The 27,340-nt window shown below is 44.3% G+C and overlaps 1 protein-coding gene across 3 annotated transcripts in view; it reads right to left on the reverse strand.

The window, feature by feature from the left end:
- Nucleotides 1-27,340, reverse strand: part of Srgap1 (SLIT-ROBO Rho GTPase activating protein 1) — a 270,798-nt gene that overhangs the window by 12,789 nt on the left and 230,669 nt on the right. For 2 of the 3 annotated variants that reach the window (XM_036169672.1, XM_036169673.1), the window contains exons 12-18: nt 25,031-25,064; nt 21,769-21,829; nt 21,455-21,532; nt 19,206-19,340; nt 7,873-7,978; nt 4,428-4,652; nt 2,113-2,192 (exon numbers count right to left, since the gene is read on the reverse strand). In XM_036169672.1, coding sequence (XP_036025565.1) covers nt 2,113-2,192; nt 4,428-4,652; nt 7,873-7,978; nt 19,206-19,340; nt 21,455-21,532; nt 21,769-21,829; nt 25,031-25,064 — 719 coding nt within the window. Of the gene's footprint in view, nt 1-2,112; nt 2,193-4,427; nt 4,653-7,872; nt 7,979-19,205; nt 19,341-21,454; nt 21,533-21,768; nt 21,830-25,030; nt 25,065-25,589; nt 25,693-27,340 lie in introns of all 3 variants that reach the window. The other variant, XM_036169674.1, reaches the window with a different exon arrangement.

The raw sequence follows: 27,340 nt of genomic DNA on the forward strand, positions 1-27,340 counted from the left end.
CCACAAGCATCAGAAGACCATTTTATTGGTGATCCTAGCAGATCAACAAGTAATTTTCAGCAGTTTCATTATTGTGACTCTTTGCACTCTCCTGGGAGCTGTTTCAAAGTCAAGTGTCAATCAATAAGGTATTTACAGGCATCTTAGTCTGGGCATTGCATGGCAAATCAATCTCGGGGCATGGGGCGCCATGGCTCTTTCATAATGAGAGTCATATGGTCCTTTAGGGTCCTGTGGCGACCTCTTAGAATGCTGTGAATGCTGACATCAATACCAATAATAGCAAGGCCGTAATGTGATTACTTAGTACTTCTGCATGGCTCTGATAACTGTGCAAAGGGGAAGCGGACTTGGCAGAGTGGCCGCCTGGACGGCCTGGTGCTATCAAGTCCTACGTTCCCTTGGTAGTTATGGTGTAATAATGTTGTGTCTTCTCCTGGGAACATTAATAATAATAATAATAATAATGATAATAATAATAATAATAATAATAATAATAATAATAATAATTATTATTATGCTTCCTTTTAGATTTGTCATCTACTGCCGTCTTGAAAACAGAATTTGGTCTCTGTGGTGATACTGTGATAGAGAAAAGAAAACATGGTATCTGACGGTCATAAAAGACAACCAACATTCCAGTTAATTTAGCTATGGAACTTTGAAGGTTGTGGCTGGGGGTAAGAACATGTTCTTTGAGAGCAATGTTTTTCTTTCCAGCGAGAGTGGTGGCCATGATCAAGATGAGGTCTACACTGTTGCGTGTTCAACAAAGATTCTCTCTTGTAGTCAAGAGGTAGACATTTGGCAGATGGCGTGAAGTTGAACTGTCATGTGGGGAGAGAGGTGGTTGGGCCTTGCCTAGGCTTTTTCTCCACCATAGAAAGCAAAGATGTACTCAGAAGTCATCAGGAAAAAAAGAAAAAAAGAAAAAAAGGGATGAACCTGAGAGATAAACAGAAACCTAGGATGAAGAAAAGGATGGTATCAGAGGTAGGGACTCGGAAGTTTCTAGTAACATCATAGAAATAGGAGTCCTCACTTTAAAGAATGTCTTTGAAGCCCAGAAAATGCCAACTCCCTCTACTTTAGAAAAGAGCATAAGGGTTGTGGCCTGCTCCCTGAGATGGAACTCACGTCTGACCCTGCTCTGATGGCCAAAGAACCTGAGACTACATTACCATAGACTTGAGGGAAAACCAAGTACTACTACTCTACTAAGGAATGTAGGAGCAAAATGACTCCTAATGACACTCTTCTCTATCCATAGATCAGTGTCTTTCTCAGCCATCACCAGAGAAGCTTCCTCCTACAAGAGATGGGAACCAATACAGAGACCCAGAGTTACTGCCAGACAATATGTAGAAACCGTGGAACAGTGCTGTGGAACAATCCTTATTCATAGTGTAGAAATGTGTCACTCTCTGGCTAATAAAAAGCTGACAGGCCAGTAGGTTGGCAGGAAATCAAAATATAGAGATTGTATGATCCAGAGTCAGATGCTCATCCGAAGGAACTGCACAGAGACACAGACTCCTGGGACGGTCCTCGTGGTCACAGGAGGGAGGACACAGGAGATGATGGAGAGGTAGAGAAAGTGTGAGAGAGAGGAGGAAGTACTCCAGCATGTGACAACATGGGTGGACCTGAGCAAGCTAGTGGACCGCACGGCTCCACTTACCTCCAGAACCTAAAATGGTCAACTTCATAGGGTCAGAGGTTGCTGGGCCGGGGTGTGTGTGTGTGGGGGGGAACAGCTTCTGTCAGGAGAGGAGGACATGCTACAGATCTAGGGTGTGGCAATTGGATCTACGGTCATGACAATGTGTATGATATATGTGGGTGAGGAGGGGAGGTCTGTCATGTGTTTGGAGGGAGGGCAAGGACGGGACACAGGACCACTCTCTCCAGACTGAGGATGATTTCCTGAAGCTGACCCAGAGTGAAAACAAAACCCTGACAGATGGATCAACTGTCCTCGCAGCAGGGAAGGCGTGTCAGAGCATGTAACCCGTCCTGAGACAGAACACAAGAGCAATGGACACCCAGACGAAGCACCCGGGATAAAAAGCCTAGGACTGTGTCACTGACATACAAACACAGGCGACTCACCATCCTCGCTGGTGTGTGGCTCCGTGCCCGCGTCTTGGTCCACTTCCTCCAGCGTTCCGTGTTCGCTGTATGGGCTGTCGCTGTTGGCGGGAACACACATGAAACCAAAGAGTGATCATGGGAGCAGGGACAGTCCTGGAGAACCTGACCTCAGAACGCCAGCGCCTCCGTCAATCTGGTTCTATGTATGTGCACACAGGACATGTATGTGCATGGTGGTTACTATAACTGGGCATGCCTGCGAGGGATTCCCTGGTTGGCTCAGGTGGGAAGACCCACCAAGAGTGGGGTCCCAACGGCGTGAATGCACAAGCATCCATCATCCTCTGCTTCCCAAGTGCAGACCGCTGCCACACGCCTCTGCCGCCATGACAGGCTGCACTGGGAACTGTGAGGCAGAATAAACCCTTCACCCCCGGTTCTTACGTCAGGATGTTTTACCACAGGAAAAGTAAAAAGTTTGTGAACACATACGTGTATATGTGCATGTGTGTACAGAGGTGTATGTACGTTTGTGTATACATATGTATTTGCATGTGTGCTTGAGTATATGCATGTACATATGTAGGTGTATGTATACACATGTGTATTTGTGTGTGTACCTATGTGTATGTACATGTGTGCATGTGTATAATACATATGTGTACATATGTATGTATAGATGTGTTTGTGTATACACATGTGTATGTACATGTGTGTGTGCATGTGTCTATGTGTATATATGTATGCATCCACCTTTTATGAGAGGTGGCATTGAGTTCTGGTCATGCGAGCCTTCCCATGAGACCTTCCAGCCTCCGTACCTGTGAGAAGTTCCTTTTTTCTAAATTATCCAGTCTGAAGTATTCTGTCACAGCGACAGAAAATAGACTAAGATACCCGGGCTGTTCCCAATAAATAATATTAATAGTATTCATGTTAACGCTAACCATTGGGTGTCCTGACTGACCTCTAGTATTCACGATGCATCACTGATAAATAAGTGCACCGACTAGCTGGCATAGCAGAGGGCCTCAAGGACTGAGACTTCTTTTGTCATTTATGTAGAAAAATGGCCGGATCAAACATCAAACAATGAGCGCTCTCACGTATGTGGCTGGGAAGGGATATCATGCTAAAAATGTCTCAGAACACATTAATGTAAATTTGCTCACCATGACCCATACTTCTTTGTAAAAGTGAAAGTGAGAATAAACAAGAGTAAAAATATATTTGCTCGATGGGGCTCCCGTGAAAAGAGAACATGAAGACACCTGTCACGGAATAAACCTATCTGATTAGGCTGGGCACACACAGAGTGTTTGCCAAGCGCACGAATGAGGCGTTTGATCCCCGGCATCGATAAACCAAAACCCAGACCCTAATAAAACCCAAGAATGGAAATGAAATCTGTGAATCCCGTTACTCATCTCTTCTTTATTTAGTCCAGTAATAAAATATTAACATCGCTCTCTCTGGCATCAAGATCTCATGCTCTGTCTCTGTCTCTCTCTCTCAGACAGATCTAGGTCACCCCGCCTGTCCTGGAACTCGCCATGTAGACCAGGCTGGCCAGCGCACCCTTAAATAAGCAGACTCTGAAAAGACAAAACCCTTATTCTTTACAGAGGCCCAGAGAGGTCAAAATTATCTACAAGAGTCCACTCACAGTGTGCTTCCACAATAAAGCCGCCGGTGCCACGGGCTTCACTGTTCTAACTTAAATGCTACTGCTACTGTTTCTCCTTTTTAAAATAAATTAAAAGCACTGGTAGCTTATGGGCATTTTATTTTATTTTTATTTGTGTGTGTGGTGTATGCTGGTGTAGTGCCTCATGGGTGCATGTAGCAGCTAGAGCCTGAGACTAATGTTTTTCTCTCTTGTTTCCCGCTTCTTTTTTTTTTTTTTTTTTTTTTTAAGCTAGGGTTTCTCTGTCATTTTGAAGCCTCTCCTGGATCTCGCTCTGTAGCCCAGGCTGGCTCGAACTCACAGAGATCCGCCTGGCTCTGCCTCCCGAGTCCTGGGATTAAAAGCGTGTGCCACCACCTCCTGGCTGTTTCCCCTCTTATTTTTTGAAACAAGGTCTAACTGAACCTGGAGCTCCCTGTTCGGAGAGGCTGGATGGCCAGTGAGCTCCCGGCATCCTCCTGCCTCTGCGCCTCAGTGCTGGATTTACAGACACACCTAACTTTTACGTAGTTGCTGGGGATCTGAACTCAGGTGCCCACGATCCAGCAGCGAGCACTTTCACCTCCTCAGTGCTGGATAATTCTCGTGCATCATTCCGTCAGTAGCTTGGTGTCCCCCAGAGGGAGGACCCTGCTCTTGGACTTACCAGTAGTCACCTCCAGCCATGCATTTCTCGTACACTGGGCCATCCAGTTCTTTAGCGTCTGGGAAAATCGTCTCATGATGGATGATGATGGTCTTCACGATTTCGTTCACATGTGCCTGGCAAGACACTTGGTCCTGTATTTCTGGGACAGGCATCAATGTCGGGCCAAAGCAAATGGCCAAATTATAAGGGTCCATCATGTTCTCATCACTGTACTGGGAAAGGCTATAAAAGAGGGGTTTGGGAGAGGGAAGCACTTAACAGGGCACTTCATAGTTTGAATTTATTTTACTAAAAAAAAATGTGCATGTGCATCTCTGTGTGTGTGTACACATGGGAGTGCAGGTGCCCTATGGAGGACATAAGGGAGTGTAGCTGGAGCTACAGCTTGCTGTTGTGGGTGCTGGGATCTGAACTCACATCCTCCGGAAGAGTAGGGCATACTCTTCACGACTGAACCATCTCTCCGGCACCCTTACCTCGTGTCTTGAAAACACAGATTAAACTATTTGTTTTCTTTTTATCATTAGGGGAAAAATGATATTCCATCCCACTTAATGGAACCCTGAACAGACTAAGATGGACTAGGTAGGAGAGGAGGGGAACACACATCCTCTGCGTGTGAATTAGAGGCGTTTCCTGAAGCCCTGAGTTAAAAAACGACATCAACTGTAATAGAGATAAGGACCGAGATGAGTCTCACTGGTAAATAGTAGGATCTCGGGCCACAAATGCAGCTCATGTGAATCTGGGCTGTGCAGAGCCAATTCCATAAAGCCTTACGATTATATCTTTACATTTGCCCTTCCACTCAAAGATATCTTAGCTTTCAACTTTTCCCCCTTATAAATCTTGAAAAAAAAAAAAAAAGGAATAAAAGCAAACCGTCTTTTTTTTTTTTTTTCAAGAATAAAAGCAAACCGTCTTTTTTTTTTTTTTTTGCGGCGAGGCAAAGAAGAACTGTGGGCTGATAGCCTACCACTGTGTCTGCGCCCTAGGTGATAACTCATGCCACCAAAGACGCTGAAAGGCACAAGACAAAAGGGCAAACCCTAATTCTCTCATTGTCCCATCCATGGTGGGAAAGCTCTGGGCACAGTGCTGGCTGTCTGTGACTAATTTCCCAACTCAGTATTACAGACGTCGACGATATTTTGATGAAATATTACAGACATTTCTTCACAGGCAGATCTCAGCCAGCCAGCTCTTTAATGCCCGGCCTCTAACACACAGGGAATTTGCAATTCTTCGGGGAGTTTGGAGGCGCGCGCTCTCTCTCAGTGTATAGAATGTCAGCCACAAAAGGAAATGCAAAATGCAGGCGAACAGAACACAAGGGGGAGAAGAAAAAGGAGACTCCACTGCCTTTGTGAGATAGTGACAGACACTCAGCCTCCAAGACACCACCTGACGGGGTACTTCAGTCTTTAATGGAGATAAAGAGATAGTAAAGAGAATGAAAAGGCAGAGTGATTCCCACAGCTACCATATGGCCTCCCTTCTGCCATTTCTCTCTCTCTCTCTTTTTAAAGATTTATTTATTTATTATGTACACAGAAGAGGGCACCAGATCTCATTACAGATGGTTGTGAGCCACCATGTGGGTTGCTGGGAATTGAACTCAGGACCTCTGGAAGAGCAGTCGGTGCTCTTAACCTCTGAGCCATGCCATTTCTCAAGTATACAAAAAAAAAAAAAAAAGAAAGAAAGAAAGAAAGGCCTCATGTTGCCACCAGGTGACTGAGTGACAGACAGATCACCTTGAAACAGGGTGGGGGGCATGGGGGGCGTGTCAGAGAAGAATCGAGAATCTGCAATAAGAATTGTCCAGTTTTTAAAACTCACATATGAGCTCAGTGGGAACGGGCTTAATCTTTCTAGGTCTTTAGTTTAGTCCTGGCTTGAAGAACAAAAATTTGAGTTAAAAAACTGTGATTTCCAAGTTTTGACTTTACAGGAGAAAAGAACAGCTCATCCCCCTTTTCAGGATTCCAGCTTCAAGTATCCTGTGTGTGTGTGTGTGTGTGTGTGTGTGTGTGTGTGTGTATGTATGTACAAGCGCATGCGCGTGAGTTCATCTTTCCTTGCAGGCAAGAGCAGGCATCTGTGGGCAGAACCAGTGAACACAGTGCCAGGCTGCCCGCCTGGTGAGGCCTTTGCCATCCACCTGAGCTTTGCCAAGAGTTACATTAAAACTTCCTTGGTTGGAACACTGCTTTTCCTAGGCCATGGGGGGGGGGGTCACTAGTTCACAGCGGGTTTTGCTCTGGAGTGTCAGAAACTGGATGGGAACAGCACTGCTGACCCCATGGGGGTCCACACCAGTTGTTGGGGGAGGGGAAGCATGCATTTTCAAGGTGATCCTGGGCTCTGACAATGGTTTGGGTGACCAGGCTTAGTCAAAGGTAGCCGCGGGCAGCATCTGTCTATGGTACACGCAGTTCATATCCCTTTTAAAGGTAGCACTTCTGTCCAAACGGCCTCCCACTGTCCTTTGGGAATGTTTTAGGTTCCCTAAGGGGAGCCGTAGAGCCTAGTTCTGTTCTCACGGTAAACGATTCCCTAGTGTATGCTCCTTGGCTCTTGTGGCCAATCTGAGTGGGTTTGATTTTAGGACTAGCCAACAGGGTTGTCACGAGTCTCCGTGGCTTCTGTGAGTGAAATACAGGTGGAAAAAAAAATCCTCATTTGAAGTAGGGAAGAATCTGTACTAAAGGGAGAAGGCACGTCCCTCTGCTCGCTTAGCTGTTGACTCTCGGGAATTGTGAGCGTCTAGCTGCTTAGCTGAAATGTGGCAGAACAGGAAGACGTTTAGACGGGATCTGAGGGAGATGCACCTATGGAACCCACTCATCAGCAATCAGTGCAACCGAAAACCAAGTTGCCCCTCAAGAATCAAGTTTCTTTGCAAACAATGTTAGTGCTTTCTTACCATTCCTGTTTCAACATTGTAGCGAGGGACTGCAAGACATTTGCAAGACTTTCTTCTGGACAAGGCCTCATTACAGTGAATTTGTAAAAATGATGTTATTGGATGGATAGCTAAGCCATCTACAGTGCCCCTCCATCCCCGACTACAACATTAAAAAAAAAAAAGACAGAATTTTTTGCTAGGAGAAGGTGGTTTACATCATTTAGACAAAAACATTTTTTGACATGAGCTCTGGATGGAAGTTGGGGAAAAAACACATATTTCACTACAAAGTGTTATTTACAACAGTATTTTGGATATTTTGCATGTACAGCCAGCCACAGTTTCTCCAGACTTTTCATGTATCATAAAAAAGTCCTTGATCTCCCGAGGTAAAAAATGGTCCCTCTGCTTACATTCACTCCCTCCCCCTTTGACTCTGCTGATGAATGGAACTCAACACACATTTCCTAGCATCTGAGAACACAAACAGAATGCAGATGGGCCGTTGTGACAGAACCCCGGGGTACTTACTGATTGAGGAAGGCAAACAGGTACCTCATCACTGTGAGGACCGACCTGGGCAAGGTCAAGAGGAGTTTGCGGATGTGAAGCGCTCTCTCATAGAGATTATCTATTCCTGCAGGACAGAGAGGACATGGTCAGAGTCCCTTCAGGTCACATTTAGAGCAGATCTTTGCAGCACCCCTTATGGGGACACACTCAAACACCAGCTACACCTTGATCATTGCAGGAAGCAGTCATTTGTGTGTACCACATCTCCAGGGGTGGTGACCTCTGACTTGTCAGCATTCACTGGTTTCCCGGAACTGATTTGCATGTGGTCCTTACCTGCCTTCCTGACTCTTTCTCTACCTAGGTTTTGAGACAAGGTCTCATGTAACCCTGAAGACCGCAAACTCAAAACCCTTTGGTCTTTACAAGTGGTGTGAAGGTATGTACCACACTAGTTTATTTTGTGTGATGGCAATGGTCTTGGCCTTGAGTAACTTAGAGTCCTTTAGTATTTAGAAACCACTTCTTCCCCTTGTTGTGAGTGCTATATTTGGCTGCTCATATGGTCCCAGTGCCTTCTTGCTGTTTGTGAATTAAGCCAGCTTTCTGGGATATAGTAACATCAATACATATCTATCTATCCATCCATCAATATATATTAACATATACATATCTATATATATCAATAAATATATATTGATATACACATAAACATATCAATGTATGTATCTATCCATCTATCAATAAATATCAATGTATATATCTATATATACACACAGAAACATACATATATTATATATGTTGATATATAGAGATTAATAGATACATCTATATATAGATATACACACATATCAATGCATCTACCTACCTACCTACCTACCTACCTACCTGCCTACTTACCTATCTATCTCAGTGTTTTGGAATAATTTTGAAGCTTTTCTGTGATTTTGTATTATGGTTGGTTCTTAACTGCTCTGGAAATACTAATGTATCTGACTCTGTCCTGAGCTGCTGACACCATGCCACGGGCTTCCCTTCAGGCTGTTTCCTCCTTGTTGCTAGTGGCAACCTCATCCAGTCTCAAGGCTGTGATCACCAGTTTTAACATGGTGACAATCACCGATTTTTCTCACTGCCTATTTCCCTGGGACGTTTTCGCATTTCTCCCTTAGATGACAATGAATCTCTCCCACCTAGTTTCTCTTTTGAATTAAGTTGTGGTGCTGGACCTGGCCTTGGGTTCACATGGGGAGGGGTTCAAAATCACTAGGATTCTTTTGGGCAGCCAAGGTTGGAGACTGTGGACCTAATTCCTCATAACAAGCTCATTTTCCTGGAATTTTGTGTGCTGACTCAAGCTGCTTTCTATTCAGTATCAGCGTGGGAATTTTGTTTTACTCTCCACGCAGCTGGAAAGGTATGGAAAATAGCGGAATATTTTTGCTCAATCACAAATCAGTCTGCAGCACAGCACATGGTTTATCAGGGTGAGTGGGAACGAACACGTGGGCCCCACCACTGTGGAGGCCTCAGCTGGACATGACGCCTGCTCAGCTCCCAGAAAAGAGGAGTTCAGAAACCCTCTCCCTGACCTGTGAAAATATTGTCATATGATTAACATCCCTATAACATTTTAATTCTTTTAACCCGAATCAGTAACTAATAGTATGAGTGTAGTTATCATGAATTGGATATGGATATTTCACTTTCTTGTTGATAATGTATTTTGAAATGGAAAAAAAAAATCCACCCATCAATGGGACTCAGGGGGAGGCAACATCTACTGAATATAAATACATATTTAATATATTTTCCAAGCAGTGGTCTTGATTATTTCTTCTAGAAAAAAAGTGTAACATATTTATCCTTTTTAAAAAAGTTTTAAGCAAGTATAGAAATTCAGGCCACAAGAATGCAATAATTAAGCTGTCAGTATTGGCATGCTGTGCAGTCCCAGGAGGATCAAAGCAGAAGCTCAGAATAGGCAGTTTACCTCCTACAACAACCTGGGGTGGAACCCGGGGACCACACTGGATGGAGACGGAAGATGAAATACTTGAATTGAGATGGTCTATAAGCCACAGAGACTCTAAGTCGGGGACTGTGTATCCAGGACACTGGATGTTACAGGGTTTTTAATGTCAGGGATTAACTGGTTGAAGGCTTATTAACCGAGCAGCTGACCTTAAAGAGTCTAAGGTGGTTGCTGTTTTCTGTTAAAAAGAACATTCCCCCTCTCCTGAGGTAAAATCATATACATTATGCTCCATTCTTAAAAATTAACATTGAGGGCCAGACAGCCAGCTCAGCAGTCTAAGAGCTCTTGCAGAGGACCCAGACTCGGCTTCCAGCACACACTGCCCTTAACTCCAGTTCCAGGATCTCATGCCCTCTTCTGGGCTCCTGTATGCATGTGGTGTACATAAACTTATGTAGGCACACACACAGACACATAAATAACAAAAATCAAACAACTTGGAACTCAGTAGCACTTCCCCACTGCCCATTAGAGAACTTTGGCTAAATGACTTTCTTCATGCTCTAAACCAGTTACAAAGTTTACTATACCTTGGAGATAATACATTACAGAGATAAGCTGTCTCACTGGTGTTCCCAGGTGGCCAGTGACCTCTGCTCTTTGATGGCTACATATAAAGGCACCTGCTGCTTCTGATGGAACCAAGAAAGACCATGCGCCACTTTTTATTGAAGATCTTTTTTTCTTCTTTTCCTTTTTGTTTTTTTTGAGACAGGGTTTCTCTATGTAGCCCTGGCTATTCTGGAACTTGCTCTATAGACCAGGCTTGCCTTGAACTCACAGAGATCCAGTTGCCTCTGCCTCCCGAGTGCAGGGATTAAGGGTGTGCACCACCACTCCCTAGCCTGTATACTTATCGTTAATGTCTGTCATATCTTGTAAAGGGAATGCCACTCCAGAGGTGAAGCAAGGTGAGGTCACAGCCTCCAGACACGTTAGTCTGATCTTAAGAACCTCTTAATTTGCTCTAAAATCAGTCTCTTCTCTTTGGATGCAGTTTCAAAATTTACACGAGATTCACAGTAACATTATTTGTAATAGCCCAAAGTGGGAGCCACCCAGATATTTATAGACAGATGAATGGATAAGCATCACACGGCCTAGACATGTGTTGGAATATTACTCAGCCCTAAAGAGGAAGGTCATTCCATGGATGAACCACGAGGATGCCACTCTAAGCAAAGCAAGCCATACACAAAGGGGCCATTATGACGTGATACCATTTCTATGAGGCACCTGTATTGGGCCGAATCATAAGGCAGGACTGCAAGGTCCTGGGGGAAGAGAAGAAAGAAGCAGCTCTTGTTTAATGGCCAAAAACTCTGGGAAGAAGCAACATTCCAGAAATAAACAGCCACAATGGATTTGCAATGCTGTGGAGACATCTGACTTTGCCGCACACCCAAAGACGGTGAATTCTGCTACACATTTCACCATAAAGGAAGAATAACTGGGGAGCTTCTGGGGTGCAAATGCAAGGTTTAGATGTGAACAGCAATGGGGATAAAAGAGGGACTCCCAAAAGATGACAATAGATTTGGTAGTGCCAATGTCTGATGCCTGCAACTACATTCCACATACACAGAAGGAACCCTTGTTGGCATCCTGGAAGTTGCTGCAAATGTATCTGCACCAAGGCCTCAGTCCTACAATGGGCGCCTCGCTGTTTCCTGGTGGGCTGAGCAGGGGGCTTGCGTATACAGCCTACAGGAGCTCAGCTCTGCCACACACAGCCCACTTCCTCTCCTGAGAGCAGTTAGCAGGGCCGAATGTGTGAGTGCCACCAACACACTGACTAACGTGTGCTTCTGGCTGGCCATTCATGGTCCTTCAGCTGTGCTGGACAGAAAGACGGATCTTTTCTTCTCCACCAAGGAGGCATCGGGAAAATCAGACCTCATCTGGATTCCTTTCAAGCTGGGTTTTGTTCCCACAATCGAAGACCTCATGCAGTTAGTGAAAGTGGCATGCGTTCAATCTTGGTCATGCATGCAAAGCTCCCAAGGTGAATTTATGTTCTCTTCCTAGCAACTCAGGGCGCTCACGCCAGCCTCCCAACTCCACAGTTCCGCAGGGTGACAGTTCTAGGAACCTGTGTGTGAAAAACGCCACAAAACGAGCTAGTCGGGAAGATGACAATAAGCCCCAGTGGCCACTGACCCCTCATGTGGGTTCTTTGGTGGCATTCTTTGCTAAAGAATTCATCCACCAGGAAACAAAAGCACACCACAAGGCAGCAATTTCTCCTTGGGCGTGAAGACGAGGGAAGAGAAGCCTTTGGTGGCCATGTACAGGAAGGAACTCTGAAAGCAGGCACAGGCACAGGCACGTATGTATTTGAGCCCCAGGGAGCCACCATCAGCTTTGAGGATGAGGTTACCAATCTCAAGGTAGACTTAGGTTCACACTACCAACAGCAAGGTATGACTCAGTCACTTGCGTGACTAAAAGGGGAAAAAAAAAAAGCCAGGGTGTGCACTAATGCATTGAGAAGGATCTTCGCCTCGCCTTTACCGGAGTTACCACTAGCTTTCCAAGGGAAGAGATAAACCCACGGAAAACTCTGTAAACAGCTGATGTCTTTCTCCTCTGCACTTAAAAAGTAAATATTTTATATAAACCACAAATAATAATCCCTGATCTGCTGACTTATGACATTGCGTGCAGGAGAGAAACTGAGTCTTCCTTTAGAAATCCTCAGACAGCGTCACCTATCGGATACTCAGCTGGTAAGCATTTTCAGAGATCAAGGAAACCTCAAGAACACATTTCTATGTCATCCAATAGAAATGGAGAATGAGAGAGAGAGAGAGAGAGAGAGAGAGCGAGCGCCACGAGGTACGTCAGAAAAAGCAGACAATTTATACCAGCCACAACATACAGTGTCTGGAAGAGTTCAAAAGCTCAAAAGCTCAGGGGCTGGAAGAATGGTTCAGTGGATAAGAGCATTTTACTGCTCTTGCAGAGGGCCTGTGTTCAATGCTCAAGTGACTCACTCTAGCTCCAGAGGGGCCCTGTGGCTTCTATGGGCACCTGCACTCATACACAGACACAGACACAGACACAGACACAGACACACACACACACACACACACACACACACACACAAATAATAATAAAGAGTTCAAAGGCTTTTTTCCATGAAAGAACCAAGAGTGGACAATAGATACACGTACAAAGAAATGCAAATGAGTATTCTCTATGTTCCGACGTCTCCAGAGCCAATACAAAAGTAGGATTTGTTACATAAAATAGAAGTCATTATACAACCAGTAAAAACCATATTAAAAGTATAAACTCACAAAGGTAGCGTACCGTGATATAATTTAACTTACAACAGCATTATTAGGATACAATCCATACATCATATAATGTACCCATTTAAATGATAACTCTAATGAACTTGATATACCAGCATTACACATCATCTCCATCAATTTTAGAATATTTTCATCATTTTGAAAAGAAACTTCATACTGATATACTGTTTAGCTGTGACTTGGTATGATGAATTTTTACTGAAAGCGTGTAGGAAGGGTGTACTCATACAAGGGATTATTCTTTTCTAATAACATAGGGTGCATGTCTGATTATGATACACACTACGTGAAAGATCCACTCACAAAGACCACAGGTGTGCTGGTCCATTTATGAGAAATGAGCACCAAGGGAAAAATCTACAGAGACAGAGAGCAGGTTAGCAGTTGTGGGGCCTGGGGGTGGTTACGGCTACGGTGAATGGAAAGTGATGGCTAGGGTTTGCTAATTGGGCTTTTTTCTGAGACAATGAAAACATCCTAAAATCAATCATGATGATGGTTGTCTAAAACCATCCTCAGTGGATGAGTCATACACTATGAGAACTATTACATAAAGCTGCTTTTGGACATATGTATCGCATACGTCAGTACTGTGTGCACCATCTGAGAGGCACCGAAAAAGTTGCCATCCCCCCCCCCCCCCCATAGAGGACCCATGGATATTCTTAGTTTATTTAACAATTTTCAACAGTGATCATAGATTAATTGCGTAATAAAAAATAACTGTAAAAAAAAAGCATGGACTGCCTACTTGATGGTTCTGAGAAATCACTGACTGTAGGGTATAACTGGTCTCAGGGTCATCTCCTGTGTTAACATACAACATGAAGATGTTTATCACACACAAAATGTTTCTCATGCAACTGCATCACTCTGGACAGCGGGGTTATCATTTGTTCTATGTGTTTCTAAGGCATTTCCAACCACTTTGAAATGATCACCTACCGTTTCGTGATAAGAACTTGGATGAAGAAAGGAGGAGAATTTCTAATCTCCCAGAGACACACATGCACTGATACAGGAGATTATGTCACAGGGAAGAGAGCTGAGGCCAGTGGAGCTGGACCCGGCAAGCAGCAGGAATTGTTACAGCTGGGTGATTAATTACAGGGAGGTCACAGGGTTACCATCTCCTGTAGATGCTAAGAAGATGGAACGCCACAAGAGGTAAGGACAGAATAGCTCCACACTGGCTTCAAACGCACTGTGTGCACCGGATGCACAAATGCCCAGAAAGAACACATCACCAATTCTCTTTGGGTGGTGGCTTACGGGGGACGGTATTTTGTCCTGTGTGTGTGTGTGTGTGTGTGTGTGTGTGTGTGTTTTAGAGTTATTTCTGTGACAGGAAAAATATCTCCTACTATAAAAATGTCTTCTCATGTCTACGAAGTCACCTAAGTGATAATGCATTATGCAAAATGAAGTGCAAGTGTTTCATCTGGGCCCACGACCAGGCCAGGAGAAAGAAAAAAAATCCATGCCTTACTTGAATAATTGCTTGGCTGGATACCTCAGGAATCCAGACCCATTATGCATAGTCATGCCGTAAGCTGCCCAGACCGCGGGTGTGACCTGGAGCTCTCGCAAAGCCATTCAGAAAGGCAGCCAGTTTGAAAAAGCAAAAACCAAAACCATGTTTGGGTGAGAACCAGAGAAACAGGGAAGCCCGCCATTTTCCAATGTGTGTTTAATTTGACTCCATCACGGGTCAGTCATTCTTTCAAAGAAATTTCCAGTGAGGTGGGGAGTGGATTGTGGTGGGTATTGTGTTCCCTGAAATATTGTGTGTTCCCTGAAATAAACATATCTGGGGTCAGAGAACAGACAGCCACTAGAACAAAGCCAAAAATGGTGGCTAGAAAATGGGAAGAGTAAGCCATAGCAGAAGTTGGGCGGTGGTGGCACACACCTTTAATCCCAGCACTTGGGAGGCAGAGCCAGGTGGATCTTTGTGTATTCAAGGCCACTTTAGAAACAGCTAAGCATGGTGACCCACGCCTTTAATCCCAGGGAGTGGGGGCAGAAAGAAAAAGGTATATAAAGCGTGAGGACCAGGAACTAGGGAGGAAAAAACATGTAGTTAGTTAAGCTTTGGAGCAACACAGTTCAGCTGAGATTCATGTGGAGGAGAACTCAGAAGCTTCCAGCCTGAGGAAACAGGATCACCTGAGGAACTAGCAAGGTGAGATAGCTGTGGCTTGTTCTGCTTCTCTGATCTTCCAGAATTCACCCCAATAACTGGCCTCGGGTTGAGTTTCATTAACAAGTACCTTTAAAATTCCTACTACAGTGGATCGTGTACGTTAACCACAGATTACAACCCACCCTTCTTTACTACACACCTCGAAGCTTCCCTAGAGTGAGGCTCTTCAGGCACACACAGAGAGGAGAGCACACACGCAGGATTCTTTCAAACAATCCAAAAATAGGTAAGCAGAAAGCTGTTGGGGCTTTAGGAACTTACATAAGCTCCTGGGAACGATGAGAGGGAGGCCTTCATGAGCCGTCACACGAAATGACCTTCATAGGAAAATCAAACTCAACTGCCGCAAAGCTTACCATGTCACAGGTAAAAACCGTCTATTGCCCTGAGACGCTCCCCACTGGAACTCTTAGCCTCAGCATCCCCAGCAATACTAACTTACGCTGCAGACACTCATAACCATAGTCCCTTTCTTGCTAGATTTTAAGTTTCTTGAGAGCAAGAATCAAGTCTTTGAGTTGCCAGAAAGCTGTACGCATTGCAGATGAGATGTCAGTATGATTCAAAGAGTCAGAAGTTTATAGCATTGGGTACAAGGACGTAAGCGAGATGTCTGAGTTCAACCTCTGGATCTGAGTTAACAGACCAGAAGTCTGGCTGCAGTGGAGAATCTGTAATCCCATCACCTTATGGGGAGATGGGAGGCTCAGACAGGAGGATTGTCCCCGAGTGTGCAGAAGAGCGGGTCTGGACTAGACAGCAAGGAAACACCTAGAGAGATCCTGCTCCAACCGAGGGGAAAAGAGGGCCAGCTCCTGAAAGCTGTCCGCCATATATGCTCCATAGCTCTGTCTGTCTGTCTCTCTCACACATAACAGCAGCAACAACAACAAATTTATAGTATCGGTTGTAAAGGTTCTGTCCTTAATTGCGTCATCAGTCTGGGACCACGGGACAGCCCAAAAAGCGGGCGGGCCCACTGTGCCCCCCCTCTCTTTCCGCTCTCTTCCCTCCGTGCATGTGGTCTGTCTCTCTGTCTCTCTCCCTCTCTCCCTCTCTCTCTCAATAAAGCTCTAAAAAAGGTATCTATGGCTTGTGACTTTCCTCCAGCACGCTTCTCCACCAGCATGGCTGCCTGGGAGGTAGTGAGCCAAGAAGCAGCGCCGCTTTAACCAACATTGGTGAGAGAGATTTAATAATGAGTGATATGCCCTTCTCAAAGATTTCATTGAAAAGTTAGGGGGAATGCAGATTATACCATGTTGGAAGGAAGATCCATCAGTATTAGCCAGGAGTCCTCTTCTATTAAAAAAGTTAGAGATTGGAAGGGAAGGGCTTGTTATGTAAAGGGATGTTATATAAGGGGAGGTCCAAAACCGAGTCCTTGAAAGTCCTCCCAATCTGAAGAACAGTCCACTAAACATAATCAGACTTGTTAGGGAAAATGTGAGTGAAGAGGACTGCTCAGTGAGGACGTGAGCAGAGCATTCACAAAACACACTCACATCCTAGTCACAACGCCAGCTCAGTTACACCTCGGTCTGCAAATGCGCCCAGAAATCTGCAGCCCTGACATCTCCTGTGTCTTCTGCAAGATGCAGGTCTTGGAATGGGGACGCAGCTCAGTGGTAGAATGCAGGGCACTGGGTTTGAACCTCAGTACTGGAAAAAAACAAAACAAAACAAAAACCCACCAAGACCAGGGAGATGGGTAGACGTGCAAACCAGACAACCTGAGCTGGACCCCTGGATTCCACAGTGGAAGAGAGAACTGACTCCTGAAGGCTGTCCTCTGATCTTCACATGCACACGATGACATGTGTGCTCTACCATCACACACACACACACACACACACACACATATACACACATACGCACACACAAACACACTAACACATAAACACATACACTTGTACACACACATACATACACATACACACACACATAAACACACATATATATACACACATATATACACACACCTGTACACACACACATATGCACACACACCTGTACACACACACATACACACATACACACCTGTACACACACACACACACACACACACACACACACACTAACACATAAACACATACACCTGTACACACACATACATACACATACACACACATAAACACACATATACATACACACATACCTGTACACACACATATGCACACACACCTGTACACACACACATACAGACATATGCACACACAAACACATATACATAAACACATACACATACACACACACAAACACACACATACACACATACACACACACATATGAGCACATACACAAATAGTAAACAAAAATTCTATGTATTTTTCATTTTCTCTTTCATAGTCTACCTATTTTGCTAAGCCCGATTTGGTGAAAACCTTGACTGAGTATTGCAGAAAAGTCACACTGGAACCACTGTTTTGGACACAGCAACTTAATTTCTAAAGGCACCTCAAACAATTATGCCAGAGAAATACATTCGGCAGAACAGCCTGGCAGCTACATGGTTGTACCAGGTATTGGCACGCGTGACCTGAGTTTTCCTTAGGCCCAGCCATCAGACAAGTGACGAGGACCAGCGACATGGATGGAGGCTTACTTTGTCTAAGTAAACACTAAACACTTTCCCTGAATTACCTCGTGTGTCCTTCACATAGACTCTCTGAAGTCAAAGAGACGCGTTATTTAATAAGATGAAAAATGCTTTCCACCCAAGTCTGCAAAGCTTGCAACGCCAGGATTGGAACCTAGATCTTCCTGACCCAGTGACCTCGGTTATTAATACCAACGATGGGATACCATTTCTCAGCCGTGAAAGTGTAAAATGATTCAATCACGCTAGCTGGTAATGCGGCCCCACGGTCGTTGCCCAGTTGTTGCATTTTGGTCGACGGGGATGTCTGTCCTCCGGAAACCACAGGAAGACTTAACCTCTCTGGCAAGGACATGAAGAACTTTCTCGGCATGGTCAAAGAAGTCTAGAGACACCTCCAGTTCAGTTCTTTGCAGTGGGGCTAGCAATGGGATGGGGTGGGGGAGTGGAGTTAGGGCAGGTTTCATTGTTATGCGTGAAATGAGGTCAGCTGACCTCCCTGGACTGCACTTACAGACTGCATTTATAGACTCAAGAAATCCGACTGTGGTTAGTAACTAATGCTTGTTGTCATGATTTTCAGCTTCCTCTGGGAAGTGTCAAATCCCCCACTGAAGAAAAAACACCAGTGCTTGGCTAATGACTAACTCGGGCCTCATAATATATTGCACGCAATCTGCCTATTGGCTCGGGCTCCCTGCTGACAGGTAATTGGTACTGGGTGTTCTTGTACCATACAAATGGCCTTTTATCTCATTTTACCTTACTCCTTGAAGGAATATTAAAAGGTCTTTTAATATCAATTGAGAAAATCAAGAATGAAAAGGCTACATTTCCAAGCCTATATTGTTTTCCTCTAACTGGGCACTTTTTCTTTTTTTCCTTTTTCTGGTGACCAAGTGATCAGCACCCAGATCTATGAAGCCTGAGGGTGTTCAGAAGCAAAGTCCACTCGGCTTAGGGTGAAGGTGACTCACACAGGACCCAGAATGGAACCAAGTGGCCTCAGAGGTTTGGTGGTGATGGAGTCAGTGTGTGTGTGTGTGTGTGTGTGTGTGTGTGTGTGTGTGTGTGTGTGTGTGTGTGTGTAGGTGAATGAGGGTAGTTGGCCTTTCCAGGAAGTTGATGAGGAAAAGAATTCTGTTGAGAAAAGACAGAGAGACAAGGAAGAGAGGAAAGCTCACTTACTGATACAAGAAATCAGGTCATTAAACCTTTCCTTAGGAAAGAGGGGGTTTTCCAGTCCCCGGAAATAGAGCTTCAGAACGCCGGCCACAGAGTTGATGTCGTGGTTGCTCTGGTCGTCAGCCAAAGGGTTTTCCCCTAAAAAAAGAAAATTCGTTATATACACGGCACTCTTTATCTCTCCACAAAACCTGAGTGTACACACACACACACACACACAAACACACACATACATATACACACACATACATACATACATATACACACACACACATACATATACACATACATACACATACACACACACACACACACACACACACACACACACACACACACGGGAGCATATGAGCCTTTTTAATTATGCTCTCTGAAAGATTATATGGTACTAAAATTGAAATAATTGGTTTAGATATCCTACCCCATGATTAACCTAAAAATACTTGGCTAAAATAAAGCTTAAAAAAAAAAAAAAAAACTTATGCTACCAAATACTCTCTTACAACTTGCCCAAATCTTAAAATAAAAATAAAATATTGTAGGGTTTATAATTTTACCCAGTGTGGTTTTTTTTTTAAAGCTAAAATCAGTAAGCTTAGGTTAACATGAACTAAAAAAAAACCTACATTCAGTGTTTCTTATTCCTCTGGGAGAAAGATATAGTTGAGGTTGGTCTGGCTATGCAATACGGATCAGCAAAATTTACCAGAAATATCCAACACTGACTGTGAACACTTGCACTAAATAAGCAGGGATTTGCAGAGGTGGCATGGTGGGGGCACAGTGTATTTGAAAGCTGCTTTCAACAGTGGGAGACTCTGGGACCAGGAGAGGAGATTTGAAAATGTACCCTTACTTGTACCCAGGAGTTTATGTGGAAAGTGAATAAAAAAAAAAAATTGATCACACACAGAATTATACTTTTCTTGATGCAAATGGGTGAAGCTATTAGCTGGCTCCTTACCCTACCTTCATGGGAATCTGAATGGGACTCCTTCAGAGCACCATCCAACTCCACTGGACACTGGCAGGCCAGGCCTTCCTTCCCATAGTTCACCAAGCAGTCATTACACTTTAACACATGCTTGCCTTTGGGGGAGCTTATTCTCAGGGGCCTCTTATTTCCCTTCCCAGCTTTCTAGGTCAAGAAATGGCTGAACAGGAGCTCAGCAGAATCACTTGTATTATTATTATTATTACTATTATTATTATTTGTTTTGCCCTTTGAGAGAAAAACCTCACGTAGGCATTCAAAAACAAAAGGAATTTCCAGGAGTAAATAACAAAGCATCCACTGGTCTATGGTGGCCGCTAAGAGCCTTATGCTTAACCACTCCCACCTGGCCTTCACCACAGTGTAAGAAGGTATGGCATGCTCAGCTGCTGCTGGGAGACTGGTCTGCCCCACATGCATTGGTCAGAGACTTTGAAACCAGAAAAATCCACTGTGGTGCCAAGGTTACCTCTTCAGCCAAGGCTTCCCACTTCAAAGGGCTCTATGGCAACTCTAGGTCAGGGAAAATGGGACACACAGGGAGACAGCAGAAATCTCCATGCCATCACCATTCTGCATTCCGGCCCTGAATGCCAAGCAGAGGGAAGACACAGAGGAACCCGGAAGTAGATGCAATGCAAATCATGACAGCTGGAGAGCATTAATAAGCAATAGCTTCGTTAAAGGGTCAGGTATTTTCACAGGTCAAATCTAAACCACATAGCAACCCTACAGTTTTGCAGATGAGGAAACAGGTCAAAATAAGATTGGAGCTTTTTGGCCATATCTCACCATCAATAATAAAAGAGACTCTGATTCAACTCCGGGTCTTCCTGATGCTAGGTTGGTGTATGGCTTTGCTAATTATAATGTACACATTAACAGTTTAGTACAACTTGCATCTCAGCCAATTAGGAACCTAGAGAAGGCACTGACCCAGGTCACAGGAAGTGGGAAGGAAATGTCCCACCCCCTCACCATGAAGGCCGGGCCAGCCTATCCCTTCTAGAACCCCATCAGGGGCCACCTTGACACACTGTGCCATGGAGAGTCTTTGTGAACCCTAGATCAGGGGACAAACCTCACTGGCTTTCCTACTTTTCACAGAAACAACTCATTGCCCACAGCTCCCACAGTGAAGCCTGTGCAAGATGGAGGTTTTGGGGGCTGAGCAGAGTTGAGTGCGCCGGGCAGAACACAGAATTCTGAAAAGTGGGTTTTTAACATGTTTTGCTTATGGGTAGAGACATACAGTTACCTCTCTCAAAGGAATTCTTGATATCATTCACCTCCACCTGGGAACCAGACACTCTGAAAATCCCCTGATGCTGCAGACCTATGGGTGACAAAGGAAGAGTGTGAGAAACTTTCTCTTCACACCCCACACATCTCTCATCTCTCATCTCTCATCTCTCATCTCTCTCTCTCTCTCTCTCTCTCTCTCTCTCTCTCTCTCTCTCTCTCTTTCTCTCTCTCTCTGTTCTCAAGAATAAAACGCCAGCAAAAGGATATGCTTACTGAAACAAACCCACTACTTGCTCTTAAATGAGGATTCCGTGAAGCCGGGCTTACCATAGAGATTAATGAACCGGATGGAGCTTTCCACAATTAGAGGGATAACCTGGCCTGAGTCCTAGGGAGAGAGACAGAAACCGGCCAATGTTAGAGGAGAAGGCTGAGTCACCTGGAGAAATAAGATTCACCACAGTTTAGTCATTAGTGTGCCTTTTGCCCTAGTCAGGTGATTTTTTCCCCAAATACACCCCTCTAAAAATCCTCCAGAAAGAACCAATAACAAAAAGAATGAAAAAGCATATACTTAGACAAAGGTGTATTTCAGTTCTGAAGCAAGCTAAATAAAATGCATTTAACCTAAGCTATCCTAGGTATGTTGAGAAGTGAGTTCATGTTGGGGGTGGTGGCTGTTATTCCCCCAGCTAGGAGGCCGAGTTGGAGGCTAGAATGGATAACCCCATTGCTTCAGACAAGAGCCACAACATCAAGACCTCACTTTATGTCTTTTCCTTATCTTTAACTTACATGCCAAAAATGAGTTACTCATTTTAAGAGGTTATTTCTCAAGATAGTCAGTGTGGAGCATGTCGGGAGAATATAGTGTTTCAACTGCGGTATCTTCTGTCTAATTCGCTGCTTCAGGATTCTTAGGACCCTCTACATCTCTAAGACCACACCACCTGGATGGTGGCAGTCGCAAAATGTCTTATAGGTAACGGAAGCGTGTTGCATGTTTACTTAGTCTGCATCAGAACTTACTTAGCCTTATACACTCAGCCCATTTTAAGGATGAAGACAAGGAAGACCGCTTTGGCCTTCCTGGTCCACACCTTGTAAAATGGTCACTATCTTCTACTAAATGCTGGAAATGCTTTAAAAGCCATGTGTATAGGATGGCAGATGAGATGAAGGGGCCCAAAGGCCAGTTAAACATGTACTGATGGCATGCACCCTGTGAGTTAAAAAGAAAGACCAGGGATGATGTTTCTCATGTACTTTCAAGACCACTCTTTTAGGAATTAGATCTTTCCAGGAAACGTGGGACTTGAAAGGGATTAGCTGGTGTCGGGCACACACTCCTGAGGAGTTTCATTCTTAACTTGGTTTTAACACACTAGGACAATTTGGACCTGTTAACTTTCCCAGGCCAAGTGGGGAGGGGGGACTGGCAATAATGCATCTCAGCAGCCCAAAAACCCCACTGTCTTTATCGTCTGTGTTGTGGGCAATGTGCTTAAGACACAGTTTTATTTTCAAGCTTTAAGGCAATCAGCGTATAAACCACTTAATGTTCCAATTCCTTCTGGAGACTGTATTGGGTTTCTCTAATTCGTTAATTTGGTTGAGGAGCATACATTTTATAAATTCCTTAAAGAAGAGCCTTAAAAAAGAAACACATTTTTAGTGAAGGCTAGTTGGCTCATGAACAGTGGGGTAATGACATGAAAATTTACTGAATACACGAAGGGGTCTTTTTCTGTAAGACACAAGCCTGGTTTAACGGAAGTAACATTTTACAGACGGTTCATGTCACACCACAACTTGAAAGAGCAGCAAACACTGAAGAGTGAGTGACGAAAGGAAACTTTAGTTTACATCTCTGCCGAACTCAGCATAAAGACAAAGAATCCAAGATGAAAAGAAAATTGTTTGCACTCAGAAAGTTCTGAACCAAGCCCTCCATCTCCACGGTACTGTCCTAAACATTTTCGTCTTGACACCCACTTAGATGACAGTTAATCTTTTAACAAAGATCGGCATCCCATTTAAGATATGGTGCACTTTGTAGTAAAAATATAACGAGCATTTTAATTTCATGGGTGCCAGCTGTTTGGGTTGAAAATATTTCACAAGGAGTGAGATTATGGGCGGCTTTCCTGCCTCCTCCATTCGAACATCTCTCGGTGTCTCCGTGTCCCCATGGGAAGACGGTTTGGCTCTTGCCCTTTCGTGGTGCAATTTGGGAGAGCTCAGGAGCACTTTCCAGAAGTGCAGAGCGAGATCTCAGTCCCTCTGGGTTCCCAGGTACCAGTGACTCCTCAGTGTTCCCTTGGCACAGCTCACACGACGGATTTTTCTCAATAACTACCTTAGCCCTTCTTCAGTTCCTCAGTTTGCTTGCTTTTAACTGATAGTTTTTAGCAAAGAATTTTCAAAGCCTCTAATATGTGCATTGTCTTAAGCAGCTGTTCCCACAGCACACCAGCAAAGGGAACAGAGTGGTTCATTGGCCTCTGTGGCTTGTCTGCCTTCTCCTTCCCTGCCAGGCCATCAAGGGCACAGCCTACTGTCTTCCATTGACTGTTTGCCCTCATTCTGTTTAACTGGCTCCTGCCCATAAGCTATGGGCTGGGATGCTAGATAATCAAGTCAAATTCGGCAATACTTTTATATTAAACTAGAGTCAATAGGAGCTTAGGCTTGGCGATGTTGTTGTGTAGGCTGCTCAGTGGCTCTTCACTTTATCCCAGGGTTAGGCCTCACTTTTAAGGCTTCTAGTGGCTTCTGATTTCTCTCCCTCTGTATGCACACAAGCATGAATGTATTTAAGTGCCTTGTACATGGCACACACATACATTAATGCAAGCCTTTTAATTGCTAGTGCACAGATTTAACAAATAGATCTATCTTTAGAGAAGTTAAGATGTCTATAACATACAAATTAAGGAACTTATCAAATATTTAAAATGTCATTTTTCTACCACAGTTAGTCATCAAAAACACTGTAGCCTGCCAGGCGGCGGTGGCACACGCCTTTAATCCCAGCATTCGGGAGGCAGAGCCAGGTGGATCTCTGAGAGTTCGAGGCCAGCCTGGTCTACAGAGAGAGATCCAGGACAGGTACCAAAACTACACAGAGAAACCCTGTCTCAAAAAACCAGACCCCCCCCCCCAACCCCCCCCCCCAACAAAAAAACCCCAAAAATTCAACAAAAAAAACCCACTGTAGCCCAATCTCATGAAATGTTATCTCTAATGGGAACATCTCTTTTTCATACAATTTACCTAAAAATCCATAATTCAATATTAGATATGCATTTGGTATTGAGCACTGACTTTCCCTAGCTGAAATTGGAGACATTTGCCAAATGCATCAGGTGAAAACTGATACGTCCACTCTAATTGGTGAGTATTATTCCATTTCAGTTAGTGTCTGCTTCCCACAGGTTTTTCTTAGTAAAGCCCATAAAGTGTCTAATTTCTAACTGCAAACATTTTTCTCTTAAAGACCTTAAGAACTCTAGTTGAAGCCAAGCATGGGCATGACTTGCAAATGATGCCAGTGCATTGCGACCCTCGCTTCCCTCCGGCACAATACCTGATGTCTTGCGTGAGAGTTCCTTCGTCCCCGGCTAGAAGCATTATCAGAAATACAGGATGAGAAAGAAGGCAGAGAGTAAACACAGTAGAGATACAAGATACAGACTTCAGGGCTGTCCAAAATTTGTCCAATATAATGAATTCCTTAAGTCACGAGAAAGCCAGACTTGTGCCTTGCTTCGGAGCAAGGCTATGACAGATTTAAAAACATATACACCGTGCCATCTCATGTGCACAAGTAAGGAGAAAATATTTTATCAAGTTTATCTTTTCTTTTTCCTACAAATTTTGGCTTGGAAAAAGAAAAAAAGGGGGGGGGGCATTTTCCTTTTACCCATATGATAATATCGTCCGCATTAATTTTTTTTTTTCCTCCAGAAGGTTCTCAATCCAAATATTCATTTCACTCTGACTTCAGGAAATATTATATTGCTTTTTCTGGGGAAGCAAAGAGCCCCAGGACAGACTCGACATAATGACCTGCCTCCTTCACGGGAGGCTGAGACCATTATAGTGAGAAGCATGGAGGTCAGCCACATGGGTGGCTGGTGCAGTACCTTGACGAAGGTCTCCAAATCCCCATTAAACAACTTAGCATTATACTGGGAGCGGGGTCTGGACTTCCTGTGTTTCTGGGGCTTAGGGGGGACGTTTGGAGGCCTAAGGGAATGGAATATAATTACTGAGCATGGCAGAAATCAGACAATAAATGAAATACCCTTAGGTCATATCAAAACAATAAAACCAGAGGCTCCTGGGTTCCTTCCCCAACCCAGCCCAGGAGCAAACACCCCCATTATTTTCCTTCAGTTTGATTTTATTTATGCACCAGAAGCACAGGAGCTGTTCATCTGGACTACAGTGTTCCTATGTGCGAGAACTGGCGTTTTTATTTTTTTGTAGCTTTCTTCAAAATGGTATTCTAAGTTGCTATTGTGAGCTATTTAGCCAAATGTTATAAAGCCAGGTTTTTGTTTGGTGAATTACACACCAAAACATAATTATAAAAGGGCTCTGAGAGATTTCCAAATGAGAATTTAAATGCTTTTAGTCAGTTCATAATTCTCCGATGCAGGTAACATCACATCTGTTCAGTATTCCTCATGCATTAATGGGATTTGATTTTATGTAAACATTTTCATTAACAGGTCATCCCTGAGAAAATTAGGGATTGGTTTCAACGTGGTTTCAGAGTATGAAGCCGAGATTCATCCAAGTTACTGTTTTTGGTAGAATGCAGGATGCCCTTGCCAGCATATCTGTGTGGCAGTGGATGACACATATTTATGCTGCTCTGGATTCTCCTGCTTGTTTGCTTTGGTGGATAAGCTTCTGGGCTTGCTAACACATATCCATTGTGCCATGTGCTATGCTGGCAAACCCTGCATCATTTCCCTTGAGTTATCATCAGAGTGAGGAGGCTACTCCTGCTTTTTCCTCTAAAGGACCAAGATGACCAGACTCAATTCCTGCATCTTTGCCTGTTAACTAACTCTGCAAGGCAGACAGGAGAAGGCTCGCCACTCCTAGGGACTGTGCAAGCCCTCTGTGAACCTGTTCTTTAGATGAGTGGCCTTTTAAGTTCATTTGGCTCCAGTTCGCAAAGCCCAGGTTAGAAATAAAATCCCAAGAATTTATGTGAAACCCTGAAGAGCATCATTAGCTACTAGCACAGCAATCAACATGTGTACAGGACAAACCTGCTGAGACAGCCTTTCGTGGCTAAACCCTCAGAATCTCCCAGCAGGAAGGCTGTGACTAATGGAGTGTACAGCCAGCAGCGCCTCAAGTCTCCCGGTGCTCAGGAGCTTAAAAGGAGCCTTTACAAATACACAGAAGTGAGTGGAGATCTCCCACAGGCAGCACACCTTGTCCTTCCACAGTGAACATTTCTGAAATGCTTTTAGATGCTAAACTCCACGCTGCGCATGAAGGAAGGAGTGTGGCCGGCGTGAAGGACTCACTCATGCTAGCTGTCCAAAGTTCCATCAAATCTACTGGATGATGTCACCTTCTCACTGTCTCATATATGTTGTCTAATGCCAATTTTATGTTACCACGAGGTGACCGCCCTGAAGAGACAGTGCTGTGTACCAGCACACAGAGGCACAGGTGTGCCCTGGCACTCCGCCATGGAGTAGGTGTGAACAGGGGGCATCTCGAAGGCTGGCGGGAGACGGGGAGGAGGAGCAGGTGTGTGTGTGTAAACCCCCCTTCCCTGTGGTTTTCAAGGGAAGGAATGGGAAGAGCATGGGAAGCAACAATTGAATTGTAGAGCTGGGGTGATTTTGGTGGCTTCTGCAGCAGG

Source organism: Onychomys torridus, chromosome 20 (genome assembly GCF_903995425.1).
Source record: "Onychomys torridus chromosome 20, mOncTor1.1, whole genome shotgun sequence".
In the NCBI taxonomy this organism is placed as follows: domain Eukaryota; kingdom Metazoa; phylum Chordata; class Mammalia; order Rodentia; family Cricetidae; genus Onychomys; species Onychomys torridus.